This window comes from Chelonia mydas, chromosome 8 (assembly GCF_015237465.2).
Source record: "Chelonia mydas isolate rCheMyd1 chromosome 8, rCheMyd1.pri.v2, whole genome shotgun sequence".
Lineage (NCBI taxonomy): Eukaryota > Metazoa > Chordata > Testudines > Cheloniidae > Chelonia > Chelonia mydas.
The window spans coordinates 82,175,533-82,195,152 of NC_057854.1; the positions used below are offsets into that span (position 1 = coordinate 82,175,533).

At 41.2% G+C, this 19,620-nt stretch overlaps 1 protein-coding gene across 1 annotated transcript in view; it reads right to left on the reverse strand.

Annotated features, from left to right (window-relative positions):
* The window catches only part of AK5 (adenylate kinase 5), a 146,335-nt gene that overhangs the window by 113,731 nt on the left and 12,984 nt on the right, over positions 1-19,620 (reverse strand). Inside the window, exon 6 of the mRNA XM_037907662.2 lies at positions 1,311-1,502. Coding sequence (XP_037763590.1) covers positions 1,311-1,502 — 192 coding nt within the window. The remainder of the gene's footprint in view (positions 1-1,310; positions 1,503-19,620) is intronic.

Sequence of the window (19,620 nt, forward strand, 5' to 3'; positions counted from 1 at the left end):
ACCTTCCTGGTCTCCAAAGTTTTAAAAAATATCATTTATATAACACCATAAATTTATGTGTACATTATAAACAGGATGTGACTTGTCTGAAGAGCTTACACTTTAATGGCCAAATCCTCTATTGATGTAAATTAATATTGCTCATTGAATTCAGAAGATCTATGCTGGTTTACTCCAGCTGAGGATATAGCCCCGCAATCAATAGAATCAAATATGATTTCTCTGATATTTTCAAGACAAAGAATCCCAAATGTGTTTGCAATGCATGACACTGTAACCTTGAAACAGTAATTAAAGCTTCATCGTTTTTTGTTTTTGTTTCCTTGGATGAAATTCAAGGCCCTAAGAACAATTTCTGCCCTGAGTAAAGAGTTGAAGTGGGCTTAAGTGGTCACTTGCTGTCTGCACTGGGTTGAATTTCACTCCATACGCATTAATGCTCTTTAGAGAAATTATGCTCCACAGCAGCTATATAATTTCTGTTTGAGTTTACATTGCTATGCAGTCTACATCAAATTAAGGGTGTGTCTGCACTTTAAACTGGGGGTTAATTTCTAGCTTGAGACATACCCATGCTAGCTCTGATTGAGCTACTGTGCTAAAAATAGTATCCCTGCCTGGGCGTGAGTGGCAGGAGAAGCTAGTTGCTTTATGTACGTCTCTGACAGTACCTACTTATGGTGGCTAAGCCTCTCCTGCCATTTGTGCTGCCATGGCTCCATTCTAATGTTAGCATGCTCACTCAGAGCTACTGCAGGTACGTCTCCTTGAGTCACCGACAGCTCAAAGTGCAGGTAGATCCTTAAAGTATAAATTTCATAACTGCGTTACCGAGAGATTATCTGAAATCTAGTTCCTCACTTTCTCACCCCCAAAATCTGGAAATGGAACAGATGACTAATTGACATCACAATTGTAGAGCTGGGAGAATTGTTCCAGTCCTTGCATGCATGGCAAACATTCTTCTGATATGATCTTTAAACAGATTACCCTTTGACTTCCATATGATCTCTTTAGTATAGGAAGTGAAAAATATTTGTGTTAACATGGAGTTGTGAATAAAAATTATGTAAAGTTCATGCATGAGATAATACAGTACCTCTGCATTCCACAGCTACAAAGATACAAGCCAAACTTTGCCTTCAATAACTGCAGTGCGGTTCCACAAGTGTAATAATCAGAGCAAAATTTGTCTCAGACTCACTATTATAAAGCAAAGAGAATGCAACGTACCAGGTCTAAGCTCCTGAGTTCAACTACCGCCATACATTCATTTATCAGGTTCATATATTGATGGCTAAATGACTTACTGTGATGATTAGCCCCTTTTCCTGGAAATATTTGACCAGTGGAACAGCATTCTGCTTGAAATTAATTAGTCGTCTTTGAGTGGCTTTGAGGTTATCATCAGGTCTCCCTTGCTGTTCCGCACGTTTCAATAACCTTTCTTTCAGCCGCTGATTGGAACAGGCCAGAAACACCACCAAATCTGGAGTGCAGATCTGTAGTGAGGATTATCCAAAAAGACTGTGTTTTAATAAACCATAAACAACAGTAACCTTTTCATGGAAGTCTTAAATATGCTATCCTTGCATATATTAGTTCTGAGCAGCTTGCTGACTTTGACAAACTCAGTAATTCTGAGTTGACTTTGCAGGGTACTTTATATATAGACATGTTTGTCACGTTTTTATTACTAAAAGTTTTCAGTACATTGTAACTAAAATTTAGATCTTAAAAAAATCTAAATATATAAATATCCCATATTCCGCAGGAAACCCCTGTGTAGTTTCCAAAAGTAAGTAATTTACTCAATAAGATGGCATTTAAAATCCAACAGTCACTACAGAGTTTACTACGGTGCAGAGCCAGAAGACAGGAAACCTGATTTCTGTTCCCAGATCCACTATAAACTTCCTCTGCAACTTCGGAAAATCTTTTATTTTTCCATGGCTCAGTTTCCTTATAGTAAAATGATGATGGTATCATCCAATTATTCTTGATTCAGAATGTTCTTTTTTTCTCATCTTTTTTTTGTGTCTATGTCAGCACATTGCCATCTCTAGATGTTTCCTAACCCTGACTTGACTATTGCAATCAGTTTTCCCTAAAGCTTTTCCTTTTTCTTAAGTCCTTATGCACTAAAGTTTACAGAGTACAGAATTCTATAGCCAGATGATTCAGTTGCAGCTGGAAGTGAGACCATATCAGCCCAATGGTTCCTCAAATTCTGAATTGTCCTTATGATTTTCAAAGCTCTTCATGGACTTTTAGTTACTTCTGTTATCAACTAGAAGTTTCTCAAGTGAGAGAGATGCTCACAGAATAAGTAAGACCAGCAGAGCCATGATAGCCATTCATAGAAAAGCTCCTAAAAGTTCTCATGAAACAGGAGTCTTCAGAGCCCACTGTTCATTGCTTTATTCCATATGATAAATACAATGGGGAAAAAAATGTCAAAAGCACGTAAGTGGCTTAGATTCTGAATCCTACTGAAAGTTGATGGGACTTAGGCTCCTAAATCACTTAGGTGCTTTTGAAAATGTTGCCCAATAGTCCTGATGCCCCTCCAGCCTAAAACACCCATTCTCCTCAGTCTACTGATTCTCATTGGATTGTGAATCCAAAGCATCATGCTCAGCAACCCTACTTAAGCAGTGCTATTTCACAAGATTGACTGGACCCCTGCCTTGATTCAAGCCCTTGTCCAGTTGTTCTGCTCTATCTATCTTGAACTTTCTCCTCTTTCTGTAACAAAGCAAGTTGCTTCCCTTTAAATCTTACCAAGAAATCTTTTTCTCTTTAGCCTTTCAGAGTGTGTGATGTTCCTGACTGTTAAGAAAGCTGGGTGCAGATCTCCATCTGACTACAGATTACAAAAGGGTTGTGTGCATTCCCACATACATTTATTTCTGATGTCCCTAAAATTCATTGATAAAATTTTAACTTCGCTGTATAGTGTGTGTGTAAAATATATGATAATATAATAGTTAATGGTCAAGAGTGTAAGGTACATGGATTATTTCCCATCAAGTTACCTATGTATAAATTGACTTTGTCTGCACTATCTAAATAAGGTAATGTTTAATAACATTAAAGGGGTATCATTAAGCATTCACATGCATTTTACTTATTACAATGTAGACATGGAATAATTTACATACCTAAAATAACATGTTTATTAGTATAATCATTCATAAGTAAGTTACTGTAGTCATTAGCACTTTATCTATGGTAGCACCTCCCATCTCAGAATTGTGCAGTGCTTAGGCTGACACATGAATTAGGCTGACACACCCATATGAGGTTCAGTACCGAAGTTCTGTCATTATTTTACAGGTGGGTAATGTGGAGAGGTCAAGAAGCAAATTTTGAAAAGTGCCCTTTAGTTATGCATGCTTCCATTTTTGGGTGTCCAACTGTAAACATCTTTGACATGTTTTTTCAGGGATGCTGAGCTCCTGGAGCTCTAGCTGAAGTCAATGGAAGCAACAGCAGCTCACCACCAAAAGAATTAAAATTGAGGCATCCAAAATTGATGTAAACATTTCAAAATTTGAGCCCAAATCACTAGCCTATGGTCATCATGCAGCAAGTCAGCAGCACAGAACCTAGGAAGTACAAAAGGGGAAACTTAGACTAGATAATAGGAACATTTTTAGGACTGTAATAACAGTAAGAAAGAAGAAAAAAAGTCAAGGGATACTGAGGCATGACCAGCACTAAGTGGACTAAACTAGATGATAAGAAAAGTTTAAAGGTAATTAATTCATTCTTTGTGCCATGGGGTTGACAGGTGGGGGATTGGAACCAAATGACTAAACACAGTCAAATATAATGATTCTTTGGTACAGAGTGATCTCTGTTGAAGTGACAAGAGCTATTCTGAATGCAAATCAATTAGCAATATTAGTTTTGGTTATTTTTAAGAGGAAATCCATTAGTTTATGGAATAATTTATATTTATAATTTTAAAACTCTTTGACATAGCTGACTCAGGTAGAAAACTGCCTATCCTTTCTCTAATCCCCTCCCACAAGTCCAAGACAGGTACCCCAACTCCAACAAAATAAAATAAAATTCATATTGTTTCAAGCTATTTTAATTGTGTAGTTAACTGGGTTCTTCTGTCCCTTCCACACACCCTATAATCAAAAGCCAAATTAATTGTGACAGCGGAATTCAGCTGCCACATTAGTGGTTTCAAAGAACATCATTACTCCCAGCACGTCCTATGAAAAGTTAATTTCTGTGTTGGACTTCTGTGCAACAGCATTCTGGTAAAAGCAGCTATGTTAAATTCAGGTGGTGGTTGTTAAGCAGGGATACGAAGAAGAACCAGAAGTTGTGGGGTTTTAATGGGCATATAGTAGTAAACAAACCCGATTTACAACATGAGATTTACTCACCCTTGGAGGGAAAGTACTATGTATTTCCAAGTCATGGAACTGTATGGCTATAGAATGTATGGTGGAAAGGTAGTATCACCTAGTGGGGTGAGCATATTAGTTGTACCCAGAACCTCCACTGCTCTAATCCTGGCTCTGCCACCGTTTTGTACTTGCTAACCAACCTTATGCAAGTCAGCTAAAACCTGATCCAGTTTCTGCTGAGAATAGCAGAGGGCCAGTATGGACAGAGACAATATAGTATTTTGGACAAGTAAATAAAATTTTGGCTAACTTTTAACTTACACAGCATATCTCCTGATGGCCACCTGTTCTGGCAGAAGTGAAGAAAGGTGGGCAGAAGGCCATGGCCTCCCCATACTGTCACCGGTTTTTCCTCTCTTTTGGTACTCCAATCCACAGCATCCTAATATAGCCTGGGTTTATCAAGGCCTGCAGCTGTTCCAAGGCCTAGCCAATGTCCGCAACTCCATGCTTTCCGCTGCATGAGGCCACCACCGGGGCTGCTCAACTGCAGTGGCTGCAATAATCTGCCCTAACCTCATGTACAGCATAAAACCGCAGAGTAAGCAACAAGAAAAAGATTCCCCAGGAAACCAATAGGTCCCAAAGAAAGAGAGGGAGAGGGTAGGACTGTGTAGTGGTTTAGAGGGCAAAGCAGGAAGATGCCTTCTGCCTGGCACCACCTTTTGTGAGCAGCCTTCCCCCCCACGCTCACTAGTCAATGTCAGTGCTTATAAGAAATACTAGATTGACCAATGGCAACTCTCCTAACAAAGGAGAGCTGCCGTGGGCTGGCAAATGCTGTGGCCCAACTAGACAAACTGGGCTGACTGTGAGGGGCCAGCTCCCTTTAGAGTCAATGGAAAGACATATTCTGGGTCTTAGTTTTCTCTTCCAAGTTTTAAAATGAGGATAAAAAGAGGGTACATCACAGTGAGTGCTGTGAGGAAGAATTAATTGTTTGCACATTGCTTTTTAAAATGTAAAGCACTATAAAAGTGTTAAGTATTGTTATTGTTAATGTTTTTTACTAACAACAGTAATAGTGTAGTAAACTTTATGCTGTTAGCACCAGAAACCCAGTAGCTAAAGCTGTTTATCCTGAAGCTTTGGCTTTTATGCTTGGAAACACATATCCACTCAGAGAAAATGTCAGTGCAAATAGTAGTTTAAAATTCTCAACACATGAAGCCTATGGTCAAATCAAGCTATTCTCTAAAAGGTTTCTTAAAAGGAAATAGTGATTCAAGGTTATAATAGATGTTAACATGTGTGGTAGGACTACAAAATAGATTCTAATTTTTGTGACAGCTCCATTAATACCCCTCATCGGTAGAGTACAAATGTTCAATCAGAAAGCAGTTGAAAAACAGTGCTACAAAATTATGTTAATTAGCATTTCGCCTTGGTATTTAGATGCAAGAAGTGTGTTGCTCACAAAAAGATAACATCTCTCTTACATGCAGATACAATTTTTATGGGAAAAGTGCAAAACACTCCAAATATTAGTGATGACTGCATCTCTTTTCTTCATGAAGCCCTGTGTTTCCTGTTTACCACTTAACCTCAGCCACAGCTATATCTTCAAGATATATGCTATGGCTTCAAGGGTGTACATATGAAGAAGGGATGTGACAAATTGCTGTGGACAAAGAGATGTGTGGGAATAATTCACTGGTGATAGATATAGGTCCCTTACGTAAAAATTAGTATGGAAAATGTTTTTGCAACAAAAGTTTTTTTCAAAAGTAGTTATAATTTAGTTGAAAATCAGCCTGCTCTTAAGATGCATTCAAAAGTACATTGCTTTGAATTTCCTAACTAGGGGACAGATTGTATTCTGAGGATTAGCATGCAGAAGTGATCCTTTGCATGCAGATCTCTCCAGCCCTGCACAGAAAGAAAAATCCATCATTTCCATACCAGTGCTTCCCCTAATACTCTTCTTTTGGGACTCAAGGATAGCTTTCTGTAGATCCAGCAATCTGTGCACAGGCAAGGAGCAGGAGGGATGCAGATACAGTCAGGATCCCATTGTTCTTGTCATCTTATAGCTTTACACTCACTACCCATCTTTAAAAGTCATAGGTGAGAAGATACCGACTGTCTGGCTCCCAGGAATGGGACCCATAGGCAGTAGGAAGGCAGAGGGCTTTCATATGGTCAGTCCTGTGTCCCTTGGGGAACTGCCAGGGTTGTGAGCCACACCCCATTTCCCATCACAGGGAGATAAGCCCCGCTCTCCATTCCTCTGAGGAATACAAAGGAAATCCCAGAAGGGAACTATGGCTGAAAAGACTAAATACATTTTCTGTTTCCTATTTTAATAGATTCATAGATCCTGAGGCCAGAAGGGGACCACTGTGATCATCTAGTCTGACCTCCTGTATAGCACAAGCCATAGAACTTCCCTAAAATAATTCCTATGGCATATCTTTCAGAAAAACATCCAGACTTGATTTAAAAATTGTCAGTGAGGGAATCCAACATGACTCTTGTATATTGTTCCACTGGTTAATTGGTCTCACTGTTAAAAATTCACACCTTATTTCTAGTTTAGTTTCAGCGTCCAACCATTTGAGTGTGTTACATTTTTCTCTGCTAGATTGAAGAGCCCATTATTAAACATTTGTTCCACGTGTAGGTAATATGTAATCAAGTCACCCCTTCATCTTCTCTTTTGTTAAGCTAAATAGACTGTGCTCTTTGAGTCTATTGCTGAGGCATGTTTTCTAATCCTTTAATCATTCTCATGGCTCTTCTCTGAACCCTCTCCAATTTATCAACATCCTGCACCTCTCTCCCATGAAGCTGAAAAAAATATATAAAGTGTCTTGGCTCCCAAAGCAGCTGGCACAGTAAAAAGAAAAACTTAAAAGACTGAAGAAAATGTATTTAAAAACTTAAGCAAAAGTTAACGCGGGGGGCAGGTTTAATTTATTACAAGGAGGACGCGAAGAATTAACCACTTGAACTATTTCCAGAGTTGAACAAATGCTGTTATGTTTGCAAAGACTTATGCTTCCAGTGGATTTATGCTCCATGATACGTGCCTAGACCGTGCACCGAGGTAGTAAAGACCCAGACTGATTCAGTGCTTGCAAATTATCCTTTCTACATTTGTTCTTAAAATTAAGGACCATCCATTTAGAAAGGACATACATATTTTATGTACACAGATAACTAATGTAAGAGTAATTAAGCACTGGAACAAATTACCTAGGGAGGTTGTGGAATCTCCATCATTGGAGGTTTTTAAATACAGGTGAGACAAACGCCTGTCAGGAATTGTCTAGATAATACTTAGTCCTGCCTGAGTGCAGAGGACTGGACTAGATGACCTATCAAGGTTCTTCCAGTCCTGCATTTCTATGATTATTTCTATGTTACACACGTATATGAACTGTAGCATATGAAAGGGGCCATACTAATTCATACATGACTCAGTACATGAACTGTTAAGACCAATATGTAAAACACATGCTACCTGTATAGCTTTCGTATATGTCATATATTTGTATTCCATGCTTTCTCTTATGCAGGTTCGGAAGGGTACAGGGAAAGGCATCTTACTCATCTGAGGCCTGATCCAAAGCCTTTTAAAGTCAATGGAAAGACTCCATTGATCTGAATGGGTGCTGGATCAGGCAGGGAGTAACTAGAATCACAATGCTTGAATTCTCTGAACTCAAGGGTGGAAGGAATTGTTAAAGGATGAAACTGAGAATTTGCATGTATTTTCCTTTGGTAGATGGCAGGAACGAGAAGAGATTGCCTATGTTCATAGTAATTTTCTCATAAATATTACCCAAATCTAAAACCTATAGGCCATTTTCTTTACTTGAGATCCAATCCCTTTGCACTGCACCAGAGGGCCATGTTCTGGCCATATATGTCCAGCAGGGAGTTCCCCTGCTATAGGGGAGCTCCCACTAGCATAAAGCTGGTAGAGGTGGTTCCTGTGCCAGCTGCTCCTGTCCCTGGTGTAGGTGAAGTGTCTAGGGAAGGTGAGGCATTTTGAGATGGGATGTGGCTGTTGTAGGGTAGAATTCCACTACACCTTTCCTCCATTGATGTAGAATCCATTGGAGGCCCCATGCCAGTGGTGCAAATTAGAACAATCAGGCGTTCTTCTAAATCTTACTGGCATAGACTGGCCCTCATGGTCAGGGAGCTGGGAATTGCATCCCCAACCCCCACTGAGTGGAGCTCAGCAGAGGAGAAAATCTGGCCATGTGTAGGCATTAGGTATTCTACTATGGGTGACTTGCTTGTTGAGTTTTAAACTAGGCAAAGAACATACAGCTTCAACTCTAAATACAACAGGTGGGTGCAGAATGGTGCCAGTCCTCTTATCTTTTATAATAAAATTTTCTGGTGAGCAAATCCAATTCTCTTTTCAGTACAAGTCTCCTCCTACTTAGACCAGTGTAAATTGGGAGTAAATCTATTGAAGTCAATGGTATTACTGGAATAAAGTCAGCGTAAATGACAGGGAGGCTTTGTAATCTCTGGGGGTACTTTTCATGTCTCCTCTTATTAGTCAGATTGCAATAGTTGCTAGTTAGAAAATTAGATGATTAAACTCTTTTTTCCTCATAGACCAAAAATATATATATATCACTAATTTGCTTCATTTCTTAATTCCTGGTACATTCTACTGGATACTCATGAGAAAACTTAATTGATAGTTCATGCACACTCATCATTAGATCAATAGTGCATTTAATTCTAATTATACTAATAAAGGTTACTATAAAGTTACTTTATGTCCATTGTGCTGTTACTCCCCATGATAATTACTGATCTGCTGTGTATAATCCCATGTCTGCTGGGTTATTAGACTATTTGCATAATTTTTCTTTTTTGTTTTAGGAAAACAAAAATGTGTTTCCAATTATGCCAAATGATGCATGCTGCTGGAAGGGGGTATGCTGCTAATTTACTTCAGTCTTTCATAACGTAGGTGCTACATGGGTAACACAATTGTTTCCCAAACATTCATATAGGTATTTATTCTGATTAGGCCTAGACTGAGAGGTGGGGCAATTGCCTAGTGGGTTAGATCTTCACACCAGCTGGAGGGTCTCTTCTCTCTCAGATACATGTGATTTGAGCATGAAATTCATGCCTGTGCAGAGGGAACTTAAGTGGGATTTAAATGGTATATAAACCATGTGCTGGCTCTCTCTGTGCATATAAATATCATCCTGGATACACTGACTGGGAGCTCTGTTACTTATGACTCTGAAGCAGCCAGCAGGGGCTCAGTAACAAGTGCCAACAGCATTACCTGCTAGTTGGCCTTTCTCCCTGCAGATCGGTATCCAAAACATATAGTCAGCAGCTCAGCCTTTTGCTCTTCCCTCAGCGTAACTCTCACTCCTGGGCGGCAGGCACCTCAAGGCGGGTAACGAGAACACACAGGCAGTGTGTTAGGGAGCAAGGGTTACTGACCATGCAGACCAAGTTTACTCTTCTGTCCAGAGAGGCTTTGTCCAGCTAGGCAGGGCTCTTATGCCTTTAGTCAAGTATTAGTCCACTAGGAAATGGTATTTTGGGGCTTGAGCAGCCAGGGACAAAGGATAAAATGGTGGGGCCAAGAGGAGATAAACAGTTGAATTTGTGGGGGGTAGTGAGCTATTTGAGATGGAGTTTTAGGAATGGGGAAAAACAGGAGAGGAGCAGGCAAGAGGAGGAAGATATATAGATTTTTGAGAGGGAAGAGGTAAATTTACTTTCTGGGCAATGGATTTATTTTAGGGGTGATGGATGAGATAGGAAAAGATAGATTTGTTTTGCAGAGTAGAGAATCTGGCTCATAACACTTTGTGGGAGGGGATGTGGGTAGTGGTGGGTGTGTAGCTGTTGGAATGAACCAAAATGCACCAAACGCAGGAGGAGTCACTTTCATCATAGATAAATAACAGCATGGTTGAATTCAAGATAGCTTCTGTTGTTCTGAAGAACAAAATTTTCACCATCCCTCCCCTTTTACTAAGTACCTGCCTTTTCTCATTAAGATTGAAATTCACCCATCAGTGGATGGTCATAAAAGATCTGTGATATAGTGGACTTGTAATTGTTCTGCTCTGCAAATCCCAGCACAGAGAACACAACTAGTGGCCATAAATACCAACGTGGGGCTGTATAAGTGTTGCAGCCACTATTCCCGTCCAAGGGTTTGAGTAACAGACCTAGAGCACCTGTAGTGCTGCCCTGAGCCTGCTCATGGGGAGAACTGAATTCTCGTCCTATACAAGTTCCTACAGTGTTCTCTGCACAAAACCTGTTTCCCTCCAGCATTGTGGAGGGAGCATGGACTCCTCCCTGGGAAAACTGTGTTTGGGAATTAACAGGTTAACCTAATTCATACAAAATGGTTCTCTATAAATTAAGAAAAACAAAAGGCTTCCAATCTTCCAGTTTGCAAAGCATATGTAGAAATGAATGTACATGTTCTCAGAGGCATCTTTAAAAGAACATTATATATATTTGATTGAAATTTAACTTCCTCAAATTAATCCATATTATCTAGCTCACACAACACAATTAAAAATACTTATTCTTTACAGCTTAATCCTTTTATTTTAACATGGAATTAAACTCTATATTCTTCATTAACATATCCATTAATTGCAATATCTACCCTACATTTCATTTCATTATTGATATATCTACCTGTTAATAAATTCTAGTCAAACTTTGGATGGATTTACTCCTGCTGAGATTAAAAAAAACCTGCTGAACTCAGAAGGAAAGAGTGATATATGAGTGAATGAAAATGGAATAAGAGTAATTGAAATTAACTGGAAAATATTGTAATTCTAAACTGTGGTTTTCCTGGGAAGGAAAGACCTACTGTCACCTCAGGGACTGGATGAGAAGGTCAAGCTGCAGTTTCTTCTTCATAGGCTATTTGAGTTCAACTCACCAATCAGAGCCATCGCATTATGGTGTCACTGGAGCTGAAGATACTTAACATGCATGAGCATGCTGCTCCTGTAGGTGACTCGCTGGATTTCAAGCTGACAGGTTAATACTAAGTAAATTGCTTTCACCTCAGCATTTTCCAAAATACGCTTGGAATTTAAATAACTTTCCAATATTTGCCAATCTAAAGGAAAGTGGAATGCCTGCTTTTAGGTTACTTATTTCTTGAGGCTCAAAGAAAGGACAAACCGGAATTAAATCAGCAGTACTGACAGCCTCAAGCATTCAAAAATAATGAACAAATCTCCAAAAAAAAATCATGAACAAATTTGGGGTTCTTTTTATTTGCTTTTTGGTTCATGTTTTCAAGCTTTTCTCCATGACCAGGAGGGCTAGAAACTTATTTTCATTTAAAACGGCAGCTGAGATTCTCATGTAATCCCATGATTCGAGGAGCTGGAATTTTAAGAATAAGCAGTAATATCACAAATCAAGTTGGCAACACTCTTGAAATAGGAAATGGGAGAATCAAAACTGGGCAAGAATCAAAGGCCTTCCTGTGAGAAAAGCTACCTGGTTAGGATGTGAGATGTTCAGTCATGAGGAGAAGGAGTTAAAGCGGAGAAATACAGGCTTTACTTTGGACATAGGCAAGTGGCTCTAAGGAAAACTGTGACTCCGAGTATTCAGAGTCTGATTTTGACACCATACTAGTTTATATCCATAATAAAATCATTTTAATTAATGGAATTAAATTAATTTAACCAAGTGGTCATGTCTGCTATTGGGTGCTGAGCACTTTTGCTGCTCAGATACCACGGTGACACGAGCCTCAGTATTACCAAAATTAGAAAAACTAGAAGCCAGTTTATTATTCTAACTAATCCAGTATCTACAGAGGGAGCTGAGACATTTCTGCATAGTCATATGGAGGTTTTGTAGACCAAGAAAATAAAATTGCGCTTCAATTCTAATTTGAAGAGTCATCTGTTCCTCTGGGCTTTAAGGTGTAAATATGGATGCCATGCAGGGAGAGCTAGCATGACTAGAGATTATTGTTTGGAGGATTGTCTCTCTTCCCCTTGATTTGTAGATCTGAAGTGATACAGAAATAATAGCCACTGGGGTAAGGAGACCAAAGCCCTGAGGTAAGTGGGGAAGTGGGATACCAGGAGGAAGCACGAGCAGGAGCAAGCGAGAGGGCAGGGCTCCTGCCTCATACTGAGAAAGAGGGACGATCAGCGAGTTATCTCAAGTGCCTATACACAAATGCAAGAAGCCTGGGAAACAAGCAGGGAGAACTGGAAGTCCTGGCACAGTCAAGGAATTATGATGTGATTGGAATAACAGAGACTTGGTGGGATAACTCATATGACTGGAGTACTGTCATGGATGGATATAAACTGTTCAGGAAGGACAGGCAGGGCAGAAAAGGTGGGGGAGTTGCACTGTATGTAGGGGAGCAGCAGTATGACTGCTCAGAGCTGAAGTATGAATCTGCAGAAAAACCTGAGTGTCTCTGGATTAAGTTTAGAAGTGTGAGCAACAAGGGTGATGTCGTGGTGGGAGTCTGCTATAGACCACCGGACCCGGGGGATGAGGTAGACGAGGCTTTCTTCCGGCAACTCACGGAAGTTACTAGATCGCAGGCCCTGGTTCTCATGGGAGACTTCAATCACCCTGATATCTGCTGGGAGAGCAATACAGCGGTGCACAGACAATCCAGGAAGTTTTTGGAAACTGTAGGGGACAATTTCCTGGTGCAAGTGCTGGAGGAACCAACTAGGGGCAGAGCTCTTCTTGACCTGCTGCTCACAAACCGGGAAGAATTAGTAGGGGAAGCTAAAGTGGATGGGAACCTGGGAGGCAGTGACCATGAGATGGTCGAGTTCAGGATCCTGACACAGGGAAGAAAGGGGAGCAGCAGAATACGGACCCTGGACTTCAGAAAAGCAGACTTTGACTCCCTCAGGGAACTGATGGGCAGGATCCCCTGGGAGAATAACATGAGGGGGAAAGGAGTCCAGGAGAGCTGGCTGTATTTTAAAGAATCCTTATTGAGGTTACAGGGACAAACCATCCCAATGTGTAGAAAGAATAGTAAATATGCAGGCGACCAGCTTGGCTTAACAGTGAAATCCTTGCTGATCTTGAACACAAAAAAGAGGCTTACAAGAAGTGGAAGATTGGACAAATGACCAGGGAAGAGTATAAAAATATTGCTCGAGGATGCAGGAGTGAAACCAGGAAGGCCAAATCACACCTGGAGTTGCAGCTAGCAAGAGATGTTAAGAGTAACAAGAAGGGTTTCTTCAGGTATGTTAGCAACAAGAAGAAAGTCAAGGAAAGTGTGGGCCCCTTACTGAATGAGGGAGGCAACCTAGTGACAGAGGATGTGGAAAAAGCTAATGTACTCAATGCTTTTTTTGCCTCTGTCTTCACAAACGAGGTCACCTCCCAGACTACTGCACTGGGCAGCACAGCATGGGGAGGAGGTGACCAGCCCTCTGTGGAGAAAGAAGTGGTTTGGGACTATTTAGAAAAGCTGGACGAGCACAAGTCCATGGGGCCGGATGCGCTGCATCCGAGAGTGCTAAAGGAGCTGGTGGATGTGATTGCAGAGCCATTGGCCATTATCTTTGAAAACTCATGGCGATCCGGGGAAGTCCCGGATGACTGGAAAAAGGCTAATGTAGTGCCCATCTTTAAAAAAGGGAAGAAGGAGGATCCTGGGAACTACAGGCCAGTCAGCCTCACCTCAGTCCCTGGAAAAATCATGGAGCAGGTCCTCAAGGAATCAATTCTGAAGCACTTAGAGGAGAGGAAAGTGATCAGGAACAGTCAGCATGGATTCACCAAGGGCAAGTCATGCCTGACTAATCTAATTGCCTTCTATGACGAGATAACTGGCTCTGTAGATGAGGGGAAAGCGGTGGACATGTTGTTCCTTGACTTTAAAAAAGCTTTTGACACAGTCTCCCACAGTATTCTTGCCAGCAAGTTAAAGTAGTATGGGCTGGATGAATGGACTATAAGGTGGATAGAAAGTTGGCTAGATTGTCAGGCTCAACGGGTAGTGATCAATGGCTCCATGTCTAGCTGGCAGCCGGTATCAAGTGGAGTGCCTCAAGGGTCAGTCCTCGGGCCGTTTTTGTTCAATATCTTCATAAATGATCTGGAGGATGGTGTGGATTGCACCCTCAGCAAGTTTTCAGATGACACTAAACTGGGAGAAGAGGTAGATACGCTGGAGGGTAGGGATAGGATACAGAGGAACCTGGACAAATTAGAGGATTGGGCCAAAAGAAATCTGATGAAGTTCAACAAGGACAAGTGCAGAGTCCTGCACTTAGGATGGAAGAATCCCATGCACCGCTACAGACTGGGGACCGAATGGCTCGGCAGCAGTTCTGCAGAAAAGGACCTAGGGGATACAGTGGACGAGAAGCTGGATATGAGTCAACAGTCTGCCCTTGTTGCCAAGAAGGCCAATGGCATTTTGGGATGTATACGTAGGGGCACTGCCGGCAGATCAAGGGACGTGATCGTTCCCCTCTATTTGACATTGGTGAGGCCTCATCTGGAGTACTGTGTCCAGTTTTGGGCCCCACACTACAAGGAGGACGTGGAAAAACTGGAAAGAGTCCAGCGGAGGGCAACAAAAATGATTAGGGGACTGGAACACATGACTTATGAGGAGAGGCTGAGGGAACTGGGATTGTTTAGTCTGCGGAAGAGAAGAATGAGGGGGGATTTGATAGCTGCTTTCAACTACCTGAAAGGGGGTTCCAAAGAGGATGGCTCTAGACTGTTCTCAGTGGTAGCAGATGACAGAACAAGGAGTAATGGTCTCAAGTTGCAGTGGGGGAGGTTTAGGTTGGATATTAGGAAAAACTTTTTCACTAGGAGGGTGGTGAAACAATGGAATGCGTTACCTAGGGAGGCGGTGGAATCTCCTTCCTTAGATATTTTTAAGGTCAGGCTTGACAAAGCCCTGACTGGGATGATTTAGTTGGGGATTGGCCTGCTTTGAGCAGGGGGTTGCACTAGATGACCTCCTGAGGTTCCTTCCAACCCTGATATTCTGTGATTCTATGGGTACTCTGAAGATGCCCATTTCCTACAGGCATTCTGACTAGCTGAGATGCACTGTGTTTTTGATATAAGTCTACATAGTACTACTTTGGGAACATTGTAGCTGCGCGGCACAAACAAGCTGATGGTGGAAACATAACTGGAAGATACTATAATCTCTAAACTATTCCTATGTTCAGGAATATTAGCATTAATTGGTTTGTTTGGCTCAACTATATTTTGTCCTAGCAAAAAGGGAGTATGTGAAGTTCAGTGAATCAAGCTTTTGGATTAGCCGAAGTGGCAAGAAGAAATGTGTTGAAGTTAGTAGGAGGAAATACGTCAGAAGTTTAACTAGAATTCACTATCAATGGGATATTTTAACATAAAAAGTCTATGCAAGAGCAGACATTGTAGTTAATGCTCATACTGTAGCATTTTGTAATTTCTTGATTAAGTAAAGAAAAGATTTAAGCCCAAAGAATGCTAACTCTTCATAATTGAGCCATATGAGCTGGAAAACCAAATAAGTTTAATTTTTAATTAAATACACATAATTTTAATATCAGATATTATGTTAAAGATGCTTCTGAGGATACATGCACTTATTTAACTAATTTCTACATGTGCTTGCAAACAAAAATGGTAGAATGCTTTCCCTACTCTTAGCCTTTGTATTTTATTGGTATGGTGAGCCATTTCTGACAATTAGTCATTAGCTTGTCTTTGTAATTACTGGGCACAAGTCCTTCATTAATGACTTGCATAATGGAGTAGAGTGTAAGCATAGAAAATTTGTGGATGACAGCAACTAGAAGGGGTTGCATGCATTTTGGAGGACAGCATTAGAATTCAAAACGACCTTGAGAAATTGTAGAATTGGTCTGAAATCAATAACATGAAATTCAGTGAAGATGAGTGCAGAGTACTACACTCAGGAAGGAAAAAGCAAATGCACAAATACAAACTGGGGAATAACTGGCTAGGTAGCAGTACAGCTGGACTGTGATCAATTGTTCTCCATGTCCATTGAAGGTAGGACAAAGAAGTAATTGGCTGAATCTGCAGCAAGGGAGATTGAGGCAGGGGTGAATGTGGGCCGGTATGGGTCGGTACGGCATACCGGTAAGAAATAGCCACCAGTACCGGCCAAATGCAGCTGACGTTAAAGCGCTGCCGCGGCAGCACTTTAACATCACTGCCCCTTCCCCCACTGTTGGTGGCCCTGACGGTAGGGATCCTACTGGCAGAGCCACCGACGGGGGGACGGGGGGGGGAGGGGGAGTAAAAGGGGCAGCCCGGCAATTTAAAAGGGCCTGGGGCTCCCGGCCACCACTGCTGCTACCACGGCAGCAGCCAGAGCCCCAGGCCCTTTTAAAATCACCGCTGGAGACCCGGGCAACACAGGCCAGGCAGCGCAGATGGGCTGGCTGGGGGAGGCCAGCCCCCAGCCCCGCCCCTTCTGCCCGAGGCCGCACCCCTTCCAGGGACCTGGAGCTGGGCCCCCGTACCAATAAGTCTTCTGTGTTACTTTCACCTCTGGATTTAGGTTAGATATTAAGATAAACTATCTAACTAAGCATTGGAATAGGATTCCAAAGGAGGTTGTGGAATCCCCATCATTGGAGGTTTTTAAGAACATGTTGGAAAAAACACCTGTCAGCATTGGCCTAGGTATACTTGATCCTGCCTCAGTGTAGTTGGCTAGACTACATGACAACTCTTCCAGCCCTACATTTCTATGATTCTGTAGTGACATTTATACCCTAACACTGCATAGAGGTTAAGTAAATCTCTTTCATTCACGGAACTCTGTAGAGTTGGCGTGTGTATGGCAGATTTCCTCTCTGTGGTCACTATTCCAGCCCATAGCCTAGCAGCCTGTGCCCTTACACACACCTATATGGAAGTTTTGGAGCACCGGATCTTGATAAGAATGGAACCTCTCCTGGCCCACCTCCAGCCTGCCACCAATAACATTCTCCACAGTAGCCTATTCAGAGCCAGTGTAGAGCCTGCCTGTCTGGTGTATCTTAGGTACAGAGGCCCCTTATGCGGACACTCTATCAAGACATCTTCCTCAGCCTCACTGCCCCACATCTCACAGGCAGAGCAAAGAAAGGGCTCAAATGGCACAGAGCACCTATGCAGGCCCTCTCAGTTTGCCTCTGATGCCAAAAGACCCAATATTGCAAAAATGTTTAATTGAATTAAACAAGGCTGTTTGTTTTTGAAACCTGCCCAGGTTATTGCTCTCTGTATCCCACCCTCTCCACATCAACTTAATCTCTCTTCCTGCTTTACCCATTCTCCCCAGTTTCCTTTATTTGTATCAATCTCCAATTCCACATAATTTAACCATTTACCCTTTTGCAAAGTCTCCTTGTTCATTCTCTCCCATTTGATCTGATATCATTATGTATGTTCTTGCAATGTGATTTAGCTCTGTGTAAACAGTGTCAAAAGGAGGGGACTCCAGTGAAAATGCTGCTTTGCAAGTGAGCACTCCTTTGGTAATTACACACTTTTACAGGCTGGTACATATCCATCCCAAGCATTCTACAGATTATAACAAATGACAAGGGATGAATTTATTACAACACTATGTTCCCGCTTCTCATTGTTGTCCCTCCCCCAAATCCATATGTTATCTATTTCAAGGGATCCTAGAGGGTCATCTATACATCCACTGTACTGTGGCATGTTCTGCATATCCCAATACAAACTCACAATATTTATTATTAATTTCACAGCACCCAAAAGTGTGCAAAGTGCCTTATAGAATAAATAACAAGACACAGCCACTGTTCTAAAGAGTTTAGTCTTGTAATTTTAAATTCAGTGTGATGAATGCTGTTGCCAAACTATAAGGTGGGGATGGGATGAGGAAGAGAAATGGTTGTTAAAAAGATCAAGATGTATACATGCTCACAACAGGTGATGGTTCAATTAAATTTAATCTTTTAAAATTTGATTGTAATAACCTAGATTGTGCACCCCTTACTCACACTGGTGGGCACTTACTCCCACGCATAGTCTGATTGACTTCAGAGGAACTGAAGTCAATTGTGTAGTATTCACCAACTGTAAGTATTCACCAACATGAATAAGGGGTACATACTCCAGCCTAATATTATTTATTTTCATTACTGGGGATTTCACCATTTCCCTTACATTTTCTACTTCCTAGTAGATCTTCTAATTAAGAAGTGTCGTCTTATTTAATCAAAATGCCCCTTGCTGCAGCTTCAACTCATTATTTCTCATCTTTTCACTTTTGGCTAATGAGAACAATTTTTCCCTTTCCTTATAAATTATGAATAGCTTCTACACACAGCCATTAAGAAAGCTTAAACATTTATAAGTTGTAGAAAACACGAGTCATGTTTTTAAATTGCAGTCTTATACAAATTACTGTGAAGCATTCAGTAGTTTGTACTTAACAATTCCACTGCACTTTCTACCTAAGGATCTCTAAACACTTTATAAACATTATCAATTTTAGCCTGAAGACTATGCCATCCCTTCAGTTATTATCCTCATGCTACAGAAGAGGGGTCTGAGTCACAGAGAGGGTAAGTGGCTTACTGAAGTTTATCACACAGAAAGTCTGTGGTAGAGCCCAAGTTAGCATTTGTCGTCATCCCCCTCTGTTTCCCTAGTCTCCTAGGATCAATGAGGGCTAACAATGTTGCCAGAAGGGTATCTTTAACACATATTAGAGGAACTTTGACAGGACAACTGAATTTTAAAAAAAGCCAATAAGATATATTTGAACGCAGCAAAAGAAGAGTTCACAAATGAGCCTTTACCTCTTCCTGCTCCCTTTCCGTGCAGATGGATTTACTTTTCATCACCCCCTCAGGCTTGACAGAGGCATAGTGGTATTAGTCACAACATCTTTAAGAGTGAAATGCACCCCTGCGTAAGGGCTTATGTGGGATTTAAGAGGTTTATAGGCCAAGTGCTGGTCCTATGTACATGGGTTAATTTCACTGTAGGATAGTTGTTGGGGTATGAAGAACCCGTGCACTGTAGTTCCTGCCTATTCCTCCACTCCCATCTCTTTTCATTCTTCCCTTGCCAACAACAGAATCAAACAACAAAGTCATAGCACCAAGAAGCTTCCTCCGTTTCACCACTAAATCACTGCTTTTAGTTGTATGCCATTTGTCATCATTCATCTGTAAGCTAGACAACA